The 22,048-nt window shown below is 36.1% G+C and overlaps 1 protein-coding gene across 1 annotated transcript in view; it reads left to right on the top strand.

The window, feature by feature from the left end:
- ESYT3 (extended synaptotagmin 3) overlaps positions 1 to 22,048 on the top strand; it is an 83,901-nt gene that overhangs the window by 25,746 nt on the left and 36,107 nt on the right. The window contains exons 4-8 of the mRNA XM_074301636.1: positions 1,151 to 1,227; positions 12,166 to 12,232; positions 13,095 to 13,184; positions 15,708 to 15,763; positions 20,266 to 20,386. Coding sequence (XP_074157737.1) covers positions 1,151 to 1,227; positions 12,166 to 12,232; positions 13,095 to 13,184; positions 15,708 to 15,763; positions 20,266 to 20,386 — 411 coding nt within the window. The remainder of the gene's footprint in view (positions 1 to 1,150; positions 1,228 to 12,165; positions 12,233 to 13,094; positions 13,185 to 15,707; positions 15,764 to 20,265; positions 20,387 to 22,048) is intronic.

Genomic DNA, 22,048 nt, shown 5'->3' on the forward strand with positions numbered 1-22,048 from the left:
CTCTCTCTCTCTCTCTCTCTCTCTCTTTCTCTCTCTCTCTCTCCCTTCTTCACTTTCATCATCTGATAAGTAAAAGTATTAAAATAGACCTCTAAGATTTCTTCCAGCTCTAAATTCTGTGACATTATTGTCTATAAGAAATAAAAACTCATAGGAATGTAGGAGGAGAAAAAGGTAGAACATTGATTCAGAGGTATATTCTATACCATGACCAAAGGGCCTTGGTGAGATTGAATCAATTCTGAGTCTGAGGTGAGCCAAAAGAGTTTGAAGCAAATAAAAAGGAGAAATAGAGGAGCTGCTTTGCTCCTTTTTCTCCCTTTTATTTGCTTCAAACTCTTATGAAGACAAATACATCTATTTGTACTTTACCTGTATTGTCAAGGACTTAGGATCATTACTTTTATTGCTTTTTCCAGTAAAATGAGCTTTGGGTTCTGATGGTGTGAATAAGACCCAACAAAAGAGCCCAGGTCTTTGGTAGCTAAGTGGGCCATAGGGAGGGTCATTTGCCTGAATTGTACTATCCAAGCTACCCCCTGAGGCAACTGGGGGAGTACTGAGAGGATTATCCCTGACCTTAAGTGGTCCTTAAATTGAACTTTATTGCAGTAGGCCTTAGTATAATTCCTTGTCCAATTCTTTGTGTTGACATGAACCCACAATTAAGTCTCCAATCAGAAGGCCAAATTATGATGTCAACCCTCAAGGTTATCTTTCCTCTATAATAGTGTTACTAGTTCATCAGGAACCTAGCCTGCCTTAATGATATCTTCCCCCTTGTTAAAGGCAAGTTCCACTAGGGAACTTAGCCCTCATCTTTCCTGAAAAATCCCATATGGAAATTAGCCCACTATCTACAGCATAATAGAATCTTTGCCTCTTGATTTGGAGATGAGGTAAGCCTACAAATTCTTTTGAGACACTTCATGACACTAACCTGAAACCTCAGTATATTTTTGGGATCCAACCTCCATTCCATTCCCCAACATTTATTTGGTGTACTATATAGGGAGAGTCCTGTAACCCCAATATATTTTAGGAGGTTTAATGCTTCTGTACTGCCATATCCCATCAGTTCCATATAGTAATCACAGGACGTACATCTCAGACACCAAAGCAACAGTTACCTCTCCATTTTTTTTTTCAGTGTCCCAAGGTCAATGGTGTCAAGGCCCATACCAGTCAGTGTAACCGAAGACGGATTATCTTAGATCTTCAGATATGGTAATATAACTGGGGGCTATTGGGAAGATGCTCTTGTTATTTCATTTCAATTGTGATCTCATTTGGGGTTTTCTTATCAAAGATACTAGAATGCTTTACCAGTTCATTTTACAGATAAAAAAATGAGGCAAACTGGGTTAAGAGACTTGTTAAGGGCCTCACAGCTAGTAAGTGTCTCAGCCCAGATTTGAACTTAAGATGAGTCTTTTTCATTCCAGGTCCAGCACTCAATCAGTGACAGTGAACTGGCCCCTTATTTAAAAAGTTTGGGGACCACTGCCATATAGCATAGTATTTTACACCAGGTTTAACATCAGATGTTTTGCTTTGGTACTAAGAAGCCAATAAGAACCACTTAAAAAAGGCACACCTGCTGTCATCTAGAACACAATTTTTGAGGATTAAGGAAAGTACTTGATCAGAATTGACATAGAGATATGGAGGAACTGGTATAGAGATAAATGTTTCTTCCTAGTGGGTAGTTGCTGAAAGAAGAATGAAACTCTTTCGCTGACTCCTAGAATCAGATTCTGACCTAGCTCTTCTTCCAAAAAACAAATATGTAAGAGCAATCATGATGTAGTTGCTAGAGATATGGCCTTGAAGAGAGGAAAACTTGTGTTCAGAGGAAATATTCTGGCTATATAACTAGCTGAGCAACTTACTTATATACTCAGTGCCCCCAGGCAACTATATTCTGCAATTGTTAAGTTACAGAACAATCTGAATTGCATTATAACTAGGAGTTTCCTTACCAGTACTTCCCAATAGCAATGAAATCACTTGTACCATTTAAAGTATCAAAACAAAACAAGTCATTCAGCCATGTGTTGGACATTTATCATTGGAAAGCAGAGCATTAGGAGAAAGAATTGAAGGACATCCAACGAGATCTTGTGCCAGTGGGAGGAGAAACAATAATTTCAAGATCTGAGATAGAATAAAGAAATTTTAAAAAATGAGGGATCTATGGTAGTTGTAGGGGAGAAAGGTGTCTTGGAAAATGACAACAACAACAAATACCTCTTCTTCTTTCCTCATGTAGTGGAAGGCTCAATTGATAAAAGTGATGGTGTGTTTGTCAGACTTTTGTGTTTGCTGGATTTTTAAATGTGCATACTCTAGGACAGTGGAAACCTACAAAAATTCTAAAGAGTATGCCATCTTTTGTTGTTTATGGTTCCCTACAATCTGTATTCATTTAAGTCCTATGAGCTATCATGACAGTGTGACTGGCAGAGTAATTATCTAGAGTAGTTGCTATGACTGTTGGCTTTGTCATCCAAGCTAGCAATGTTGTCTCAGGAATGAATAAAAAGGGGCATTCAGTTGAATTAATAAGATTTGCACTAAGGTGTTGTATTTTTTAAAAGAAGAAGAAGAAGAGGATGAGGAGAAAAAGGAATGCAGCACAGCGGACTTCATGCAAAAGATGGCAGTTGAGTAGGATGTTAGAGTCTGGCCACCTGATTTCACAAATCAGAAGATTAAATCCCAAAATGTGAAGTGATTTGTCCAAGATCACAAGTAGTAAGAAAAACCCAGGAGTTCTAAAATCATAGTGGTGTTTTTTTTTCCACTGGAAGGAGCCCCAGTGACCATCTGGTACAACCCATGCCTAAAAAAGAATGTGCTCTACAACATATTTTAAAAGGAGTCTTATGACCCTTCATAAGGAATCTTATGGGCTAAAGTATTTTAATGGATGAGATATCTTATGAGCCTTAGCCCCAAGATATCTACTGAATAGAGCTCTCAAGATAGAATCTTCCATTATGAGACAACAGTAGTCATCAGGATTCCTTACATCAAGCTTAAATTTGCTTTTTTATAATTTCTATCCATTTCTCTATCCCTGAAACAAACCATCTGATCCCTCTTTTGGATTATAATTTTTGAAATACCCAATGATAGGATAACTGTATGTCTCTCCTAAATCTTCTCTTAACCAAACATTCCCAGGCCTTCAGCTTTTTCTTATGTGGGATGAAGTTGAAGCCCTTCCACTATCAAGGCTTTCTCTGAGTGCTTGCTAGTTTACCATTGTCTTTTCCAAAAGGAGGTACTCTGAATTGGATATACCATAGTCTGCCTAAGACAGAATACAGTGGGACTGCTGCCTCCTTAGTTTTAGAAGTTATGCCTCTTTTAATGCAGTTTAAATGCATTAATGCCAGCTAGGTGGCACAGTGGATAGACTGCCAAGCCTAGAGTCAGAAAGACTGGCCTTCCTGAGTTCAGATCTGGCCTCCAATACTTACTAGCTGTATGACCCTAAATAAATCATTTAACCCTGTTTTCCTCAGTTCCTCATCTGTAAAATGAGCTGGAGAAGGAAATAGTAAACCACTCCAGTATTTTTCCAAGAAAACCTCAAATATTGAGTCAGATGTGATTGAAATGATTGTAAAACAATAAATTCAGCTTTAACTCACATGCTTGCTTCAAATTGAATTTGCAATCTCAGATCTTTTTAAAATTACATTCTATCCATGTCTCTCCTACTTTTTACTGGTGGAACTGATTTTTTTGAGCTCATGTGTAAAAATCTGCATTATTACTATCAAATTTAACCTTATTGCACTTGACCCAATGTTCTACTTTTTGTTTAGGCAAATGATAGCTTAAAAGCCAAATCCAGCTTTCTGCTTGGTTTGTTTGTTTGGTTTGGTTTTTTGGCATACCATAAGAGCTAAGAATATTTGTTACATTGTAAAATACAATTTAAAAATTATTTTGAAATTTCAAAACAATTCTTAGCTCCTAGAGTCTATAAAATTGTATAGACCATGAGCTGTTTTTTGTTTGTTTGTTTTTTATATGCAATCCAATCCTTGTATTAAGCTATCAAAATCTTTTGGGATTTGTAGACAGATAGATAGACAGACAGAGTTTTGAACCCAGAACCTCTAATTCTAAATCCAGGGGTCTTTCCTTTGTACTATAATTGATTTGTGATATGAGGCTTCATCCCTTCTTCCTCTGTTTGGGTCATTAACTTCTACCTTTTCAAAAAGGATAAGTAAGAAGTTATCTCCTTTCTTTCATTTTTTTTTCCCTTGACATGAAATAGAGTTTAGTCCAAAATGTTAATTCCAAAATCTTAATCAGTTGTCATTCCTTTGACATCAGAGATCCCAGGTCTGGAATTATAAAAATTGGCATCTCCTTGCATAACTTGGCATGTAGATATTAAAAACAAGAATATATTATCATACATAATGAATGGAGTCAGTGGATTATGTAAGAGTTACTGTGGCAAACAAGGCTAGAAGTAAACTATGAGAAGGTTAAATCCAGGAAGTCTTCCTAGAAGGAATAACATTTGAATTATCCTTCAATGAAAATAAAAAATGCCAGAGGTTCCTAAAACTAACCACTCCCTCAATGGGTGTTACATTTCCTGTTTTTAGCTTAGGTTACTGAATTGAGATCACTTTGGTAGGTGGAAGGAACCAAACTCCTAGAACATGCATATAGAATAATGTGTTTGCTTATTAAACACATGAGAATGTATGGCAGGTTGGGAATTTCTGATTCCTGACTATATGGGTGGGAAGCCATAAACTATCAACATAATATTATTTGTAGTTTAATGTAGAAGTTATCTTACCTAATTCCCGTAGAGTCCAGGATTGTCTTGAACTCTATTTCTGATAGTGAATTACCCTGCATCAGCGCTTCTAGTGAGCAACATAACCTCATTATCTGCTGGATAGCTCCAGTTAGTAAAGTTTTTAAAGTGGAAATTAAAATTTCCCCCTTTATAAAGTATATTTCTTCTCATTTCTCTTTGGAATGTATATAGAATAAAATATAAGAAAATTTAATATAAGATTAAATATGATCATAACAAGTTATTCAGATAGTTTAAAACAGATACTATATGTCCCTTTGATTTTTTTCTTTTAGTTAAGTATACTTGCGTAGTTTAGATAGTTCATGGTTCACTGGCAAAAGTGCTGAGCCTAGAGTCAGGAAAACTTGAATTCAAATTTATTATTAAATGCATGCTAGCTGATATGCTAAATAAATCACTTAAAATCTTCCTATTTCAATTTTTTCAACTTTAAATTTGGGAGTAATAATAGTACCTGTCTCCCAGGGTTTTTGTGAGGATCAGATAAGATAATAATTATAAAGCACTTATTACAGTACCCAGTACATAGTAGGAGTTTCTTTCCTTCCTTCCTTCCTAGCTGTTTCCTGTGTACTGTGATCTGCATATCTCACACTATCCTGGTCTCTTTCCTTCAGAGAATCTCTTGGCCATCATATTCAGATATAATATAGACCAGGGCTATCTACCTTTCAACTGATAGATAAACACATATATTTATACATACATATATAAATGTACACATATATGTATAATATATAATACATGTTATATATTAATAGATATAATTTCTGTTTCTATACTATACAATCTAGACTATTTCTATAAATATATGTATATATAGATACATATAAGTACATATTTTGTCTTTTATTCTGGACTATAGTGTATGTGTGTATACACACACACATACATCTATATACACATATCTATACACATACATGTATACATTTACACACACATATACATATATATGTATAGATGCATTCATATTTTTTAACCCTACCTAACACATGTTACTTTGTTAACTTTGAACTTGATCATTTGGATTTAGGCTTCCCATTTGTTGAGTTAATTTTATTTCTATTACCCATCATATCATTTACTGCTTTGCAGATTTAATAAAGATGTTTTGTGTGTCTTTATAGGATCATAGGAGGTAAGAGGCACTTCAGAGGTCATCCAATGCGCTTGATTTTATAGTTGAAGAAATGAGAGTCAGAGAAGCTAATGCCTTCTCCCAAGATCACACAAGATGTAGAGATAGGACTTGAACACAAGTCTTTTGCCTCTAAATCTAGCTCCTTTTGTCTAAGTCTTTAATAAAAATTTTGAATAAGACAAGTTGAAATATAGATTCTTGTTATTGTTATCATTCAGTTGTGTGGCCTTATTTGGAGTTTTCTGCAAAGACACTGGAGTGGTTTCCCATTTCCTTTTCTAGCTAATCTGCAGATTGAGGAACTGAGGCAAACAAGTGACTAAACTAGTCTCTACTAGCTAAGTCTAGACTTAACTATTTCACTTAACTAGTAAGTATCTCAGGCCAGATGAGCCTTCCAGGCCCAATGCTCTTTGCACTATGGTACCACCTAACTGCCCAAAAATAGATTCTCCTGGAACTATGCTAGGGACTAGGTGATACCACACAAGTAATAAGTATTGTTTGGAATTCAAATAGCTATGGGTCCACCTACTAGTTTAATCACCTAACCTATATTTCACTATCTTGTTTAAAAATTATGAAGGCCCATGAAATATTTTGTTGAAATCAAGCTATATTATGTCTATAATACTCCATTGAGTTTTAGTGTCTAAGGGATTTATGACTTTAATGATAGGGATATACCCCTCATAGAAGCAGACCTCAAGCTTCTTTATCTTTATAGACAGTTATCAAACTTTTGATGATGACCATCTCCAAACTTAGTTGGGCTAATTTTCAGCAGAGTAAATATACCGTCTATTATCAGACCTGTTCTTGAAGCCTTTGTAGTTTTGTAGGATCCACTAAGTTTGTGTTCTTCAAGAACCAAAGTCACCTCCATACCATGATGAGGTAATAGGGTAGGATTTTAATGGAGTACCAATTTATTAACTATGCCTTCAAAATTAAGCTTAGTTGATATGCTTTTAGTAAACCCATGTCTACTTGATGACCAATTCAGTTGTTTGGGTTTTTTTTTTTTTTCTCTAAAAGCTCATATTCTCTTCTTCTAGATTCTTACTGAGGATCAAAGTGCCAAGTTTACTACTATGTAATTTCTGAGTACCACTTCTTTTCTACTTTTAACAACTAGCTTAGAACTATACTACCTTCAGGTCTCCTAACATCACTCCAATTCTCCACAAAACAAAACACCAAAAATTACAGATAGTTCCTTCAGCAAACTAAGATGCCTTAAACTAAGATGCATATTTTATCTGAATCTTGAGTCTCTAATTCCTATAGAGCTGAATGCATTTTTATTATCCTTCCTATGCCAGACTTAAGTTCTCTCTTTAGGGCATTTCTTCTTCCATCATAGGATAAATTTTATTTTCCCTGCTGAAGAAGATGGAAACAAATTAGAAGTTAAGTAATTCTCTCTTCTTGTCATTGTTATATTTCTATCTTCTTCCTCAAGGAGCAAATGTTTACCTTGCTAGCTCCTTTTTAAAACAAAGCTTTGATCAATCCAGAAGCATTTATTAAGCACTTTCTATGTGCTAGGCACTGTACTAAGTGTTGAGGACGCAAAGAAAGGGGGAAAAAACAGTCTTTAATTTTAAAGAACTTCCCCTGACTTCCCCCTTTATTCTTTTCTTTAGCTTTTTGCATATCTCAATCCATTTGGGAGTTTAAGTCAGTGATAGGTCACTCCATTTCCATCTCACATTGACATACATTTTCATATATATTTGCTACTTTCTTGTGTTAACTTGTGTTAAGCACCATCTCCTTAATTAGACCCAGAAGTTTCTGAGCTTTTAGCTTTACTGCTGATTCTTAAATATGAATGTATGAGTGAAGGCTGGGTTAAAAAAATTTTAAAAAACAGATGATGGAATGATCATGAAATGACAGAGAAGGAAGGGCTGCTCTCATAAAAATGAGTGGATATTGGAAAACAAAATACATACACCCTGAAGGTCTATAATAATTATGTGAGATAGGTATTGCAAGTACTATTCTTATTTTACAGAAGAGAAACTAAGGCTTCAGAGAGGCTAAGGATCAAGTTGGGATTTGAACCAGGCCTGTTGACCTATATTGTTACTGATTGGATCTATTATTTGCTACTCTCATTTACTTTTGAAAGAAGTGGGATTTTATTCTGTGTAGTGTTCTATCTTTGAACTTTAGGATTGAATGAGATTTCAGAGGTCATCGAGGGACCAGATTCTTAAACTATGATTTGTAACGCTGTATGAGGACTCATGACTGAATATGGGAGTCATGAAATTATGATTTATTATCAGTAAATATTTTATTTGTATATGTATTTTATATATTATATACTGAGGGTCATGTAAAAAATTATTGGGTGAAAGGGTGTCATCAGTGGAGAAAGTTTAAGAAGCTGTGATCTAGGGCAACTTTTATGGCATTGGACTTAATTCAGAGTAGGCAGACTCAGTGATAAGGAAGAACTTCTTGACTTTCATGGAAATCATAGGCTTTGCAAGCCCTTTTAAAAATCTTATCTGGACCATGATCCATTTAATTATATCACAGACTCACTTGTGAATTGGTCATTGAAAAGTGTTTTTAGCCACAGAAGAGTTTTTCCCATGTTTCCCTGACTGAAAAGGGAACATAATATAGGAATAATAAGTTTTAGACTGTCATCAGTATAAACCCCAAATGCCTTTTATTAGGAGTCTAAATGGGTGGCAGTAGGTAGAACTATACAAAGCCAGATTCGCTGAGAAGCCACACTCTACATATAAAAACATTGACAAAGAGAGGAAAATTTAGATCATGCATTAAATGCATATATAAGCAATCCAGGTGCTTTTATTGAATCTTAGTCAGGGTGAGAGTGCACTGAATAAGAAACCGAAGCAAAAGAAAATAGGTCCTTGAAAGCAGGTACCATATCTCTTTGTTGAAAAATAATCATTTTGTTTTGATATATTTTCATTTTTACATTACCACCATTTCTGACAATATCTCTCCATCCTCATCCTCCCTTTCAAGCCATCCTTTATAATAAAAAATTAAAAAGAAAAAGGAATAGAAAACAGTTTGGCAAAACTAACCAAAATATCCTTTGAGCCAAACAATGTTCTATACCCTAATTCCCCATCATTGGAAAGAAGGGAGGGAGATAACACTTTCATTCACCATTCAAAGAAGTGGGATTTTATTTTATGTAATATTTTATCATTGAATGTTAGAGCTGGTGGCACTTCAGAGACTTTGTTAATGTTTCTTGTAAAATAAGAGAGTCTTTTTCTATTTGCTAGTTCCTCTATGATACACAAAAGGCCTCATCTAGGCCAGACAAACAACCCCCTTGAATTATACCCCCAGAGTTTCCTTCTAATTATTTAATTTCCCTCCTTCATAAAACAATTCACCCTAATTCTTTTAAACTATTGTCTGGAATAGCTAGATGGAGCAGTCGATAGACTATCAATCCTAGAATCAAGAGAATCAGTTCTTAGGAAAAGAGTTCAAATTTAGTCTCAGACACTTAACATTGACTAGCTGTATAATCCTAAGCAAGTCACTTAACCCCAATTGCCTTAAAAAACAAAATAGTAAAATAAAAATAAATTACTTTTTGTTGGAGAGTTTTGAGGTGTTTTGGTTCCTAGGAATTCATTTGTACTAATAATAGGCAAGGGACATCCATCTTCATTATGGTCTAAAAATCTAATTAGTATTCCTCTTGGTTTCATATATATTATATTAAATATTTTTTGAGAGTTTTGCCTAGCACTTCATTCCTGGTGTAAGATATCAAGTGGTGCTAGATTCAGTGAGTCCTAAGGCAGACTGGTATAGTCCTGTGTTGACCATATTTGTCTAATACACTTACAACATTATTATTATAAGAATGGTCTATCTGATTTCCTGTGCAAATATTGACATAGTATCTTTGTAATTAGGAAATGCAGTTCATATTTTTTTATGTGATAGCATAACTTTTTGCATAACTTTGCAATGTAACCTATTCTGCATTAACTTCCCTTCCTGATTTTAGGGTTTTTTTTTTACAAATAAAACTTGTCCTATCTGAATCCTATCATGACTTAATCATTTCACAGGCTGTCTTCTGCTGTGTAAAGGACCCCTTCTCACGTTGGTTCTTTGCTGACACTTATGAAATTAATGAATTCATTTTACTGGATCCTATATGTACAATCTCTCATTTACCGGTTTTCTTGCTTTCCCAAATTACCCATGAATCTTTAAAGCCCAGTACTGAGAAACTCTCAGTAGTCATTGTACAGGGTTTTTTTGTGTATCATGATATTCAATTGAGGAGGGTGGGAAGCACAGGAAAGAAAAAGAAAGAAAGAAAGAAAAGGAAAGAAGAGACTGGAAGGGACAGAGATACTGTGCTAAAGACCAAGGACATAAATACAAGCTATCAAGACAGTCTCTGCCCTCAAGAAATCTTTATCCTAAAGACAAAAGACAACACCTAAATGGAAACTAGCAAGGTAAGGGGGAGGGAGACATGGAAGGTGGTGTGGAAAGAGGAATATGCTAGAGCTAGTTCATACTATCTTATGAGAGTGCTGGTTGTTAAAATTTCAGTACAAGAATTTCTACCTTAGAAATCAGCAAATGCTATAAATCAAGCCTTGATTTTTTGTTTTGTTAATTGTCTAATCTTAAGAAAATGATGAAGGAAAATTTAATAAGGCATATTAAGCTTAGAATTATGCCATATATTTTCTCTCCCAGAGAGTTAGTTATTAAACATTTATCAGTACACTGATTACATGGAGCCTGAGTCTCAACAAGATGAGGCAGACTTCATCTATCACAAGCAAAAGGGCCCAGTAGCAGAAACTAAGTTACTTGTGAGTAGAAGGAGTTGGAAATGATGGTCTAAGTAGAGAAGGCATAGTTAATGCCATGGAGACTAAAATCCCAGGAGATAAAGATAAAAGCTTGCCTATCAGAACTAAGGGACCTGTGGCAAAATTTAAAGTTCCACTAGGAAGGAGGTGAAGCACTGTAAGTAGAAAAAATATATAAGAATAAAATATTGGATCAGGAAAGAAGAAAAACCTGGAGGGATGTAATAGGGACTCTGGAACTTAACAGTTCTCCACTATCTAAAGACCTGTCATATAAAATAAATCTTCTTAAACTTTTTTTTACTTGTGATCTCTTTTTGCCCAAGAAATTTTTATGAGACCCTGGATATATAGATATGTAAAATAGGTATATAAATTAAACATTTACTGATTGTATATCATAAAGAAATATATTTTAAAGCAATTCTTTGCTATACATATGGTTTTATCATTTATTAAAGACATCTATGCTGATGGAAGTGGATTTTTTCAACATAGAGAAGAGCTAATCCAATTCCAATTGATTAATGATGGACAGAGCCAGCTACATCCAGAAAAGGAACACTGGGAAATGAATGTAAACTGTTATTTTTACCTTCTGAATCCAATTCTTCCTGTGCAACAAAAAATTAGGTTCTACACAAATATATTGTATCTAGAATATACTGTAATATATTTAACATATATAAGACTGCTTGCCATCTGGGGGAGGGGGTTGGGGGAGGAAGGGAAAAAATCTGAATAGAAGTAAGTGCAAGGGATAATGTTGTAAAAAATTATCCATGCATATGTACTGTCAAAAAATGTTATAATTATAAAATAAAATAAAAATTAAAAAAAATTTATTAAAGACATCTGCATACAAATGAGATGGATATCCTTTTTATTTCTATGTGGAGAATTAAATCTTGGTAGAGTATTTGATAGCTGTTACTATTGCCAATTTTTCATGATCCCTACATTCAGTCACCCCATATGAGGTTCAGACCCACAGTTTAAGAGACTTTGCTATGAAAGAGAGATTGAACTTGTTTTGCTTACCACAGGGCAGAAATTGGAACTACGGCTGGGAGACTCAGAGAGGCAGGTTTGGGCCTGATATAAGGAAAACCTTCCTAAAAATTAGAATCTGTGACTATCCTATCACAGGTGATTTTCAAGCAAGAGACTAGCAGAACACTAGAATCCCTTATCTGAAATCCTTTCCCAGCTCCGGGATTACATGGATGAAACTAACACAAAAGTCTATTTACTGGGGTTAATGCTATGTGTTCTTCCATATGTTCCTCTTTCAGCTATATAGGAGACTGTGAGATCAGTGTGGAGATACAAAAAATGCCTGCTGGGGTGAATGGTATACAGGTAGGTATTTTCTTTGGGGACAAGGAGGGAGTAAAAGAAGAGAGAAGGAAGCAGAGAAGGACTCAAGTTAAAGATGAGAGAGGAGTTTGGTTACATAGAGAGAAGAAAGTCATGTTCTGAGGGTTATTCTGGATTTGGAACGGAGAAAATTTTCATAATCCAACTGAGAATGAGGAAATGTTCACATTTGTTGAGGCCTCATAAATTCCTAATTTAAAAAACAACAACAACAACAACTTTTTAAAAGTCCGCTTAGGAAAAATACTCACTATCCATGAAACTCATAGGAGGAAATCGTTTTGGAGGGGAAATGATAGGATATTAATTAGAAATGAAGATAAGAGAAGGAGAATTCGTGAAAACCCAATACAAGAAGTGAAAGAAACTTTCAAAAGCATTGACCTAATCTCAAGAGTCAATAGATTAAAAAACAAAGGCTAGTTTTGTAATTTTTTAAACATTTTTGTCAAGTTCTGGATTGAGGTTGCTGCCCTAGATCATTAGGATCCAGGGAAGGGCAGGAGACTCAGAAGTAGGGAAAAGAATGGGAGAGGAATAGATGCTACTTGATAAAAATTCTGCACCATTCTTTCACTTGATGGCCTCATGGGACTCAGAGTCAACGTTCATCCATATTTGGACATAAATCATAGGATAGGGGGCAAATGGCTTTAGATGAGTTTATGTAGTGAGAGAAGCAATAATTATGACAGTATGAGGCTGGTAGATAGAAGATAAGACTGGCTAAGTCTACAAAGAATGATGGGTAAAGGCTAGAGACTATGATGGCCTAAGGTGAGAGGTTAGGACCAGGGCCAGGTTCTTATCTCACTAGAGTTTTGTTTTTTTGTTTGTGTCACAGTTACAGGGCACCCTACGTGTGATCCTTGAGCCTCTTCTTTTTGATAAGCCATTTATAGGAGCTGTGACTGTATTTTTCCTTCAAAAGCCTGTAAGTTGGGGTTGGGAGTTGGAGGAGGGATGGATAACTGAACAATGGAAAAAAAAACATCACAATTATCCTCAAAATGCTGTATTTGTTATTGTAGATGTTGGATAATACAAATAGGAAAATTACATTAATAATTAGGCCTTCATTTTTTTACTGCTAAAATGAGGGAATTAGATGAATGAATGAGGCATTTATCTAGTATTTACTATGTGCCAAACATATACTAAGCACTGGGAGTCCGTGTAGAAAAAGCAAGCATTCCTTGTTCTCAGGGAGCTCACATTCTAATTGGAAAAGACAGCACATCAATAAAAGCTAAGCTGTAGAGCAGAGGGAAGGACCCATAATTTCTAAGAGAGCATCATGGGGTGAGTAGCAAGGCCCAGAGATTCTTAGCATTTATCAGTAATTCAGAGGACATTGCTGGGAGGCTACAAAGCATAAAGAAAGAGCAAACAATAAAGTCTGGTGGTCCTCCATCTCATCAGAAGAGATGGAGTTGTTGACTTCCATCTCATCTAAGTCCTATGAATATTCAAGCAGCCAACTCAAAGCGGAGAGACAAGAGTTTCCATTTCCTTTCATGACAACAGTTTTTCTACTATCTGGAAGGAAAGTCCAGAAGGTTATGCTGGTTAGACCACATTGACAGTATTACATTCTGGATATCGCTTTGTAAGCAGGACACTGACAAGGTCAAGTAGGTCCACAGGAAGGCAATCAGAACAATGAAGAGTTTTATAGTCACATTGCACAAGAATTGCTCAAAGGAGCTGGGCATAATTAGCCTCAAAAAGAGAGAGAGAGAGAGAGAGAGAGAGAGAGAGAGAGAGAGAGAGAGAGAGAGAGAGAGAGAAAGAGAGCGAGAGGAATCAGAGAGAGAGAGAATCTGGCCTTTGGGTGGGTATCATGTGAAAGAGATGGTAAACTTATTCTGTATTGCTATGGTTACAGAATTAGGACAGCTACAGATAGAGAGAAATTACAGTAAAGCAGATACCAGCATAAGGGATAAAGTTGTAATAAAGATGTTCAAAATGGAATCTCTTTCTTGGGAACTACCTTCTGAAGAAGTAAGTTCCTTGTCATTAGAAATGTCTGAGCAGGGACCGTATGACTTCCTGTCCAAGATAGAGTAGAAGAGTTAATATATAAGGTATCAAATGAGACAATATTTGTAAAGCATTTAGCACACAGTGTCTGGCACATAGATGCTACATAAATTCTTAGCTGTATATTGTTGTTATGGAATTGGGCAGGTCCTTTTCAACTCTGAGGTTCTATTACTATATATATATTATAAAATTATATAAAATTACTATATATATATTATAAAATTAAAGAAAGCATGTTTAACTTGTCCTGTTTTTGCCTTATGCTTTTGGAGGGGAATGTGCTGATGGAATCTAATACTAGAGGATTAAACTCTGAGTATTGAAAATATGAAAAAATAGTAAAGGAGAAATATGGATTGGGCCTAGGAAGCATGTTGATTTTGAATATCACAGGATTAACAAGAGCATGATCAAAGTTGTCCTCCTGCTTTTGGAAAGGGGAAGGGAGAATGCGGGTCCCCCATAACCATCAGCTCAGTTGATATAGTCTCAGAATTCAGTCACTCCCTTTAAAGCATCTACTGAATCACCAACAATTCCTGCTCAGCAGCCAATAACTGTTTCATCATTTCAAAGTTCCAGGCCTTTTTAGCACTGAGTGACACATGATCTGAATCAGAGAGGTAGTTTATCATCCCTGATTTGCCCAAGTGTTGAGTCACACATCTGGTCAGCTACAAGGATAGCCACTTTTCTGCAGGTTTCAATGCCTGTTAGATGCATGTTGGAATGTTTTAAGTCTCCCTATCATGGAACATGCTTTGAATAATGTGAGATCTCATGTTTTAAAATATTCTTCTTACACTCCCACCCCTTTAATATCTACCTACCTACCTTTTCCTATGTGTGATAGATATTATCAAACAAGAGCTAAATCTATTGATTCTATTTACTATAAAAGATAGAATTGCCCAGGAGGAGAGAGCTATAAGAAGGGAATGATCAGGAAAGAGAATAATCAGAAAAGACTAATGGGAGCAATAAATGGTTATTCTAGACTATTCTCGTTGGAAGAGATTTAGAGACTGGGGAGGAAACTACAGATATTGACTTCATATGACATATCTTCATGTAAAAACATAGCAACTCTATCACATGTTGAGACTATCCACTCTTTATGGAGACACATCTATGAAATGTATGCTGTGTGCTGTGCACCATGCTAAGGACTGGGGATAAAATACAGTGTCAGCACGTAAGATGAGCCTTCCCTCCTTCCTCACACATATTTAACACTGAGACTCTATCCTTCTAAGATCCAAGGATATAGTTTGATAAATTAAAGTTCTATATTTGTTGTTCTGCTTTTTTCCCCGAGCTGATTTTTTAAAAAGATAATTCCCCTCAGCTTATTGGATAGTCTTCTCATTCTCTAATATGACTGGTTTCTTCTCTGGTCCTCTTGCAGCACCTGCAGATAAATTGGACTGGCCTGATGAACCTCCTTGATGCTCCAGGTATCAAGTAAGTACTGATGTTCTCTTAGAGAACCACTTTTCTCAGGGTCAGAAGGAAACAACATAGTTCTGCAGGCACACAATAGTTGTCACCATTTAGCCTAGTTGTACAAAGTAATGTTCCACCCTCATGCCCCCATTGCCACCTCACATTCTTCCTTGTGCCAACTTTCAGCATTAGAGTGATATGACTTGGCTCAAGTCCAACTGTTGGCTCTTGTAGTATCTTGATAGTTTATCTGTAAGTCAACACTGATTGCCCTAGTCTTGCTCCTGAAGGGAGCAAGGTGTCTGGCTAGTTCTTACAGGTATCTTCCCATATAACCAGCCAGCAGTTTTATTTTTTTCCACTCATGGGGAGCAATATAAGCCCCACACTGAGGAGTCTAGAACCACAGATAGTGCTGAGTCTAAAATCAGGAGGATTCAAATCCACGACACTTACTAGTTAGGTGACTCTGGGCAAGTCACTCAACCTTGTTTGCCTCAGTTTCTCATCTATAAAATAAATTGAAGAAGGAAATGGTAAACCATTCCAGAATCTTTGTCAAGAAAACTCCAAAAGGGCTCATGAGGAGAGAGATATGACCTGAAACTTTTGAACAGCAATAAACCATAGAATGATAGATTTAGAATAGGATGAGACCTTCTTGGTCTTTGATCATTCTGAAAATTAAGAAATTTAAGAAACTAAAACAAAGAGAGATTGAGTGATTTGCCTGGATTCATTCAGCTAATAAGCTCTCAGAGAGGATTCAAAGAAAGGTTTTCCTAACCTAACTCCAAGACTGAATTCACTACCATACATTGTTTTATAGTCCAATTCAGGTTTTTGCTTAATGAAACTTCCCTTGAGTACTTTTGGATGTCTAATTGGAAATAACTTTTTTTTAACTTCCAGTATTCAAAGAAAAAAGCACAGAATTTAGTGTCAAAATACCTTAGTTCAAGTCAGTGAGCATTTATTAATCACCTAATGTGTGTCAATGCTGTTCAAAGCACTGTATTCCAATCCCAGCTTTATATCCTTATCTGTAAAATGAGGGACTTGGTTGAGATGAGCTTTTATCTTGTTGCCAACCCTCTATCCTATGATTTCTTGAGTTTATAAATTTTAAAATATGAATGAAGAGCTCTCATCTATGCTGTCCCATAAGAGAGCTGCATGATCGATCTTTGGGGGTTTCTTCTACTTCTAATTCTGTGGTTGATTCTTCTGACATTGAGAAAAGTCAGAGTGAAAACAGCCCCTAATTCTCTTTTTAAGTTCATATGAGAGATAAATACAAGTAATCATTCCCTCCCCAACCCCATTCATAAATCAGTCCTAGCATCCACTGTGTATGTGATACTGGATATTATGAAGGAATATAGAAAAAGGAAAACACATGGGCCTTGCCCTCAAGAATCTTCATGTCTAATTGCAAAGGTGTGGTCTTTGCTCTCAGCTCTAAGCCCAGCTTACTCACCACAAACAAATGTCAGGATATAAGGAATCTAACTAGAGTGGATTGGTGGGGCAGAGAGATTCTGGAATGATGGCATCCCTAGGAGATTGCCAGTATAGAAAATGCCAGTTGAATAGCTGCTACCCTCACACTCTCTCTTGGTAGCTAAATAGAAATTTATGGGCTTCTTTATAGAAGCTGAATAACCAATTAATATAAGCATGCCTCTCTGGGAAATACAGGTTAGACCAGAACAGGTAGAAATTTGCTTAATCACAGCTAGCTACAAATTCTAGCCATCCCTTGGGCTGGTACAAATTCTAACCGTCCCTTGGGCTGGTTCCCTACTCTGGCTTAGGAAGAACCTTATTGGTCAGTGAAAATAAGAGGGATTTGGGTCTTCACTGGTCCTTTAACTTTTTAAATCCATGGAAACGGTGGGGAATCTAGTATTGTGTATGGTGCATCTTGTAAACCACAATTCATAGTGACCAGAATTTCTTAGATCTGAGTAACTCTACCATATAACTCATAGTTACAGGGCAATCTCTGAATTCCATTCTGTTTCTTCAGAGATCCTGTTCTGGGTCAACATGCCTCATAAGCCTGTTTTCATATCCTGATTTGTTCAACTTTGCCCTGTGATTTCCTGAATTTACCTCCTGATTAGTATGTTCTTTGGAGCCTAATAGGGTGGGGTTGGGCAGAAGGAGGATTAGAGGGTCTGTTGAGAGATGCTTATTCAAGGCAGTGAGCAAAGTCCCATTATCCTTTCTCTTTCAGTGAGAATAATTAGAGATAGTTCAGGTAGGAGGAGAGCCAGAACTACTTACCTTATAGAGAAGATTGTCACCTCTAGAGGCTATGAGTTAGAAGATGTGAATGAGAATGCCATACCATATCTTTTTTTTTTTTTGTCTAAATTGTTTTTATTTTGCTAAAAAAAAAAAAAAAAAAGAAAAAGAAAAGTGCAAAAAGGAAAAATGTAGAAATAGAATTAGATATGTGTCTTCATGTTAACCATGAAAAACTTTGGGAATTTGTTAGATTTGAAAATTATATGACTTTAGACAGAGCAGTGGAAACCACATCCTTAAATTTCTATAACTTTCTCAGTTATTCTAATAGATCTGTGATATATTGATTTGGATGTTTCCTTAAATGATATATATAACCCATCCATGTATGCCCATATCATGAAATTCTTGTCCATTCCCTACTTTGCCAAAAGAAAACCATCAACATGCTAGGCTTCTATCTCTCTTAGGATTTAAAAAAAAAAAATTCCCTTGCTCCTTTTTTATCCTTTTTCAAAATATTGTTTTATTTTTCCAAACACATGTAAAAAAGTTTTTAACATTTATTTTTGTAAGACTTTGTGTTCTAAATTGTTTTCCTCCCTTCCTTATGGTCCCCCTCCTCAAAAAAGCAAGCAATCTGATATAGTACAGTTCTTTTAATTATATTTCCATATTTGTCACATTGTGCAAGAAAAAAACAGACAAAAAGGGAAAAAACCATGAGAAAAGAAAAAAACAAATAAAAGGTGAAAATATATGCTATACCATATTCAATGAGAGGGAAGATACCTACTATTTCAGAGAGTTTGGGTATAGAAAAAAAGAAAGAAAATTAAGCTATTTATGTACTCTATTGCCTCCCAACTCTGCCTGCCCTTCCAGATTACCACCCTTGTCTCTATTATCATCTTCCTTTTCCCCATAAAACCTACTTACATTCTCTAAATTCTTCAGTCTGTTTTGCCTGGTTCAGGTGGGAAAATGACAGATTTGAACATAGGTTTTAATCCAGATCCTAATTTTCACTGCCTGAGTGAACCTAGACAAATCATTTCTCTTCCTGGGCTTCCATTTCCTCACCTATAGAATGAAAGAGTTGGAGCAAATGACCTCAGATGTCCTTCTAACCTTAAGTTTGTGATCTTATGATTCTATGCCCAGTATATAACTCCTTTAGTCATATTACCCTCAGCCTTGAAGGTGGAGCTAAGTTGTAGCAAAATTCTGAGCCTTCTAAACTTAACTTTGCCCCTAGGGGTTACCATAATGCTTGACTACTATGTATGCATGTTCACACATGTGTGAAAACATGCACATATGCAGATATATATATGTGTGTGTGTATATATATATTTGGATGTATGTGTGCATGTTTTCATTAAAAGCATACATAAATATATACACCAGGGGTTCTCAAACTACGGCCCCTGGGCCAGATGCGGCCTGCTGAGGACGTTTATGCGGCCCGCTGATTATGGCAAATGGGCTGAGGGGCAGAGACAGAGTGTGAGGTTTTGTTTTTACTATAGTCTGGCCCCCCAACAGTCTGAGGGACAGTGAACTGGCCCCCTATTTAAAAAGTTTAAGGACCACTGATGTACACTATGCCAAGGACCTCCATAATCCCTCTTCATTCTTCTACTCTTTTGGTATACATTAGACCAAATTTTTGAAGGGAGGATATTTAAAATTGGATGGAATTTTCAAGATTATTGAGTTCAACCTCTCATTTTTCAAGTTAGAAAATCAAGGCCTACCCAGAAAGATTAAATTACTATCTGAGATCACATGGCTAATATATAGTCCTAGATGTTAAGAGTAAATTTTCCTAAGGTATATGTCTCAGTGTTGAACTTCTTCCTAAAACTACTTTGGCTTAAAGTTACTTTTTCAACTATCTCTGACATAACTTTCATATTCTTAACATCAGACAATATGAATATAAATAGTTCATCTAGGGGAAGTCGAGGGAACAAATTGGAAAAATTCAAAAGATTATGTTATGTGCTGTAATTTCCTCCTTTGTCTGGTTCTGTTGAGAGGGCAGCTGGCTATGCCCAATTGGGCTAAGAGGTCACAGGGCACTGTGGATAATCCACAATTGCAGATAAGTGCAAATCAATTTTATAATCGTGACGGCAATGATTATATTTTTTTCATAATTCAGAGGGCCAGAGAATTTGGGATGTACAAATAAAAGTATATCATCTGTGATGGGCATGACCATCAGCATCACAGCTTATATTCCTATTGCCCCCCAGTGACGTGTCGGACAGCATATTTGAAGACCTCATTGCTGCTCACCTTGTGTTGCCAAACAGAGTGACGATCCCCGTGAAGAAAGGGCTGAACATAACCAACCTCCGGTTCCCACTACCTTGCGTGAGTGTCCAATTCAGGCCTTTACAAAGAGAGGGGAAGAAGAAAGCAGGCCAGACCACATTTGGCACAGAGGGTATTCAGTTCATGATGTAGTCTGGCCTAGTGCTAGGAGAAGCTGGATATGATTTCGTCATGTATAAGAGTCATTTTTTTCTTTCAAGGGAAGAATATTGTAATTTACATAAAACAATGGAGGAGAAAAGCTCTTTCACAGGGAAAAAAAATCCTTTTTTTCTATTTTTATTTTTTTTTTGGCCTTATATAACCTTTATTCCCCAGATATATCCTTCCATTCTCTCCTATATAGAAAGCCATTTATAGTAATGAAAAATGGATATTAAAAAAATAAAAATAAAAAGCAATGGAACAAAATTAACCAAACACATTTACTGCATTTAATAATGCATACAGTGTTCCCCAACCATAGTCCCCCCCTTCAGCCAACTGTGGAGGGAGATGGATTTTCACTTCTTTTCTTTTTGAGGTTTATCTTAATCATTGCAATTACAGAATTCATTTTATCTTTTTTTTTTTTTACATTGTTTTAGTCATATATGTGTCTTTTTCTGGTTCTATTTTCTTCATTTGCATCAGTCAGTTCATCTGAATTCTATGCTTCTATGGATCAAAAGCTATCCTTTAACCTAGAAGATTTTTTAAAATTATATAACCACAAAGAGACTTTTCTTTGTGTAGTTATTTGTTGTTCTTCAGTTGTTTACAATTGTAACTCTGTGACTCCTTTGAGGTTTTTTTTTTTTGGCAAAGATACTGGAATGGTTTTCCATTTCCTTCTCCAGTTCTTTATAGAGATGAGGAAACTGAATCAAACATGGTTAAATGACTTGCTTAGGGTCATCCAGCTGGTAAGTAGCAGAGGCTGGAATTTGAATTCTGATGTTCTTGACTCTAAGTATGACACTCTGCATCTTGCTACCTCCCTTCCTCCCCCCCCCCCCCCCCCCGTGTAGTAATGATATAAAAACCTGTCTTTTTGTGGACCTTCTGATCCACCAGCAGACACCTGGGAAGAGAATCTAGTGGCTTCCTAGTTAAGGGGACTGTTTGGTTCACTACCTTGTCAGATTTTACTAAGTGAGAAGCACAGCACACCTGGGCAGGAAAGGAATGAGGAAATGTCTTCCTGGGTTTTAAGTTCAATCTCATCTTTCTTCTCTTTCTCCTCTGTACCTCCTTGTAGGGAGGTTATGAGCGCTGACCCTTGGAGCTAATTAACCATCCTTTCACATCAAATTTACTTATATTAGTTCAGCTGAAGTCTTTTCATTTTCATTCCCACCTATCCCTTGGCAAATATCTTTTAATCCCTCTTGCTACTCTAAAGCTACTGATTATTTATTTTAAGACTTTATTTACCTTCTCTCAGTCTTGATAACTGCTTTATTTGTCCTTCTCAGTGATTTCCTTCTAGTGGTATCTGAATTCTTATTGGACAGCCTTCTTGTTTATTCTATCTTGCCAAAAATGTATACAGTCAATGTTCATCTTTGGGCACCATCTTACTCATTTTAAAACATCTTATTGAGTTACTTCTACCTCCTCTCAGATCTCCCAGTCTAAAACTCAAGGATGTGGAAACATAATGGAAAGAGTCCAGATTTGTTGTCAACAGATCTGGTTTTAAATCATGCCATTTTCTGG

Source organism: Sminthopsis crassicaudata, chromosome 3, assembly GCF_048593235.1.
Source record: "Sminthopsis crassicaudata isolate SCR6 chromosome 3, ASM4859323v1, whole genome shotgun sequence".
In the NCBI taxonomy this organism is placed as follows: domain Eukaryota; kingdom Metazoa; phylum Chordata; class Mammalia; order Dasyuromorphia; family Dasyuridae; genus Sminthopsis; species Sminthopsis crassicaudata.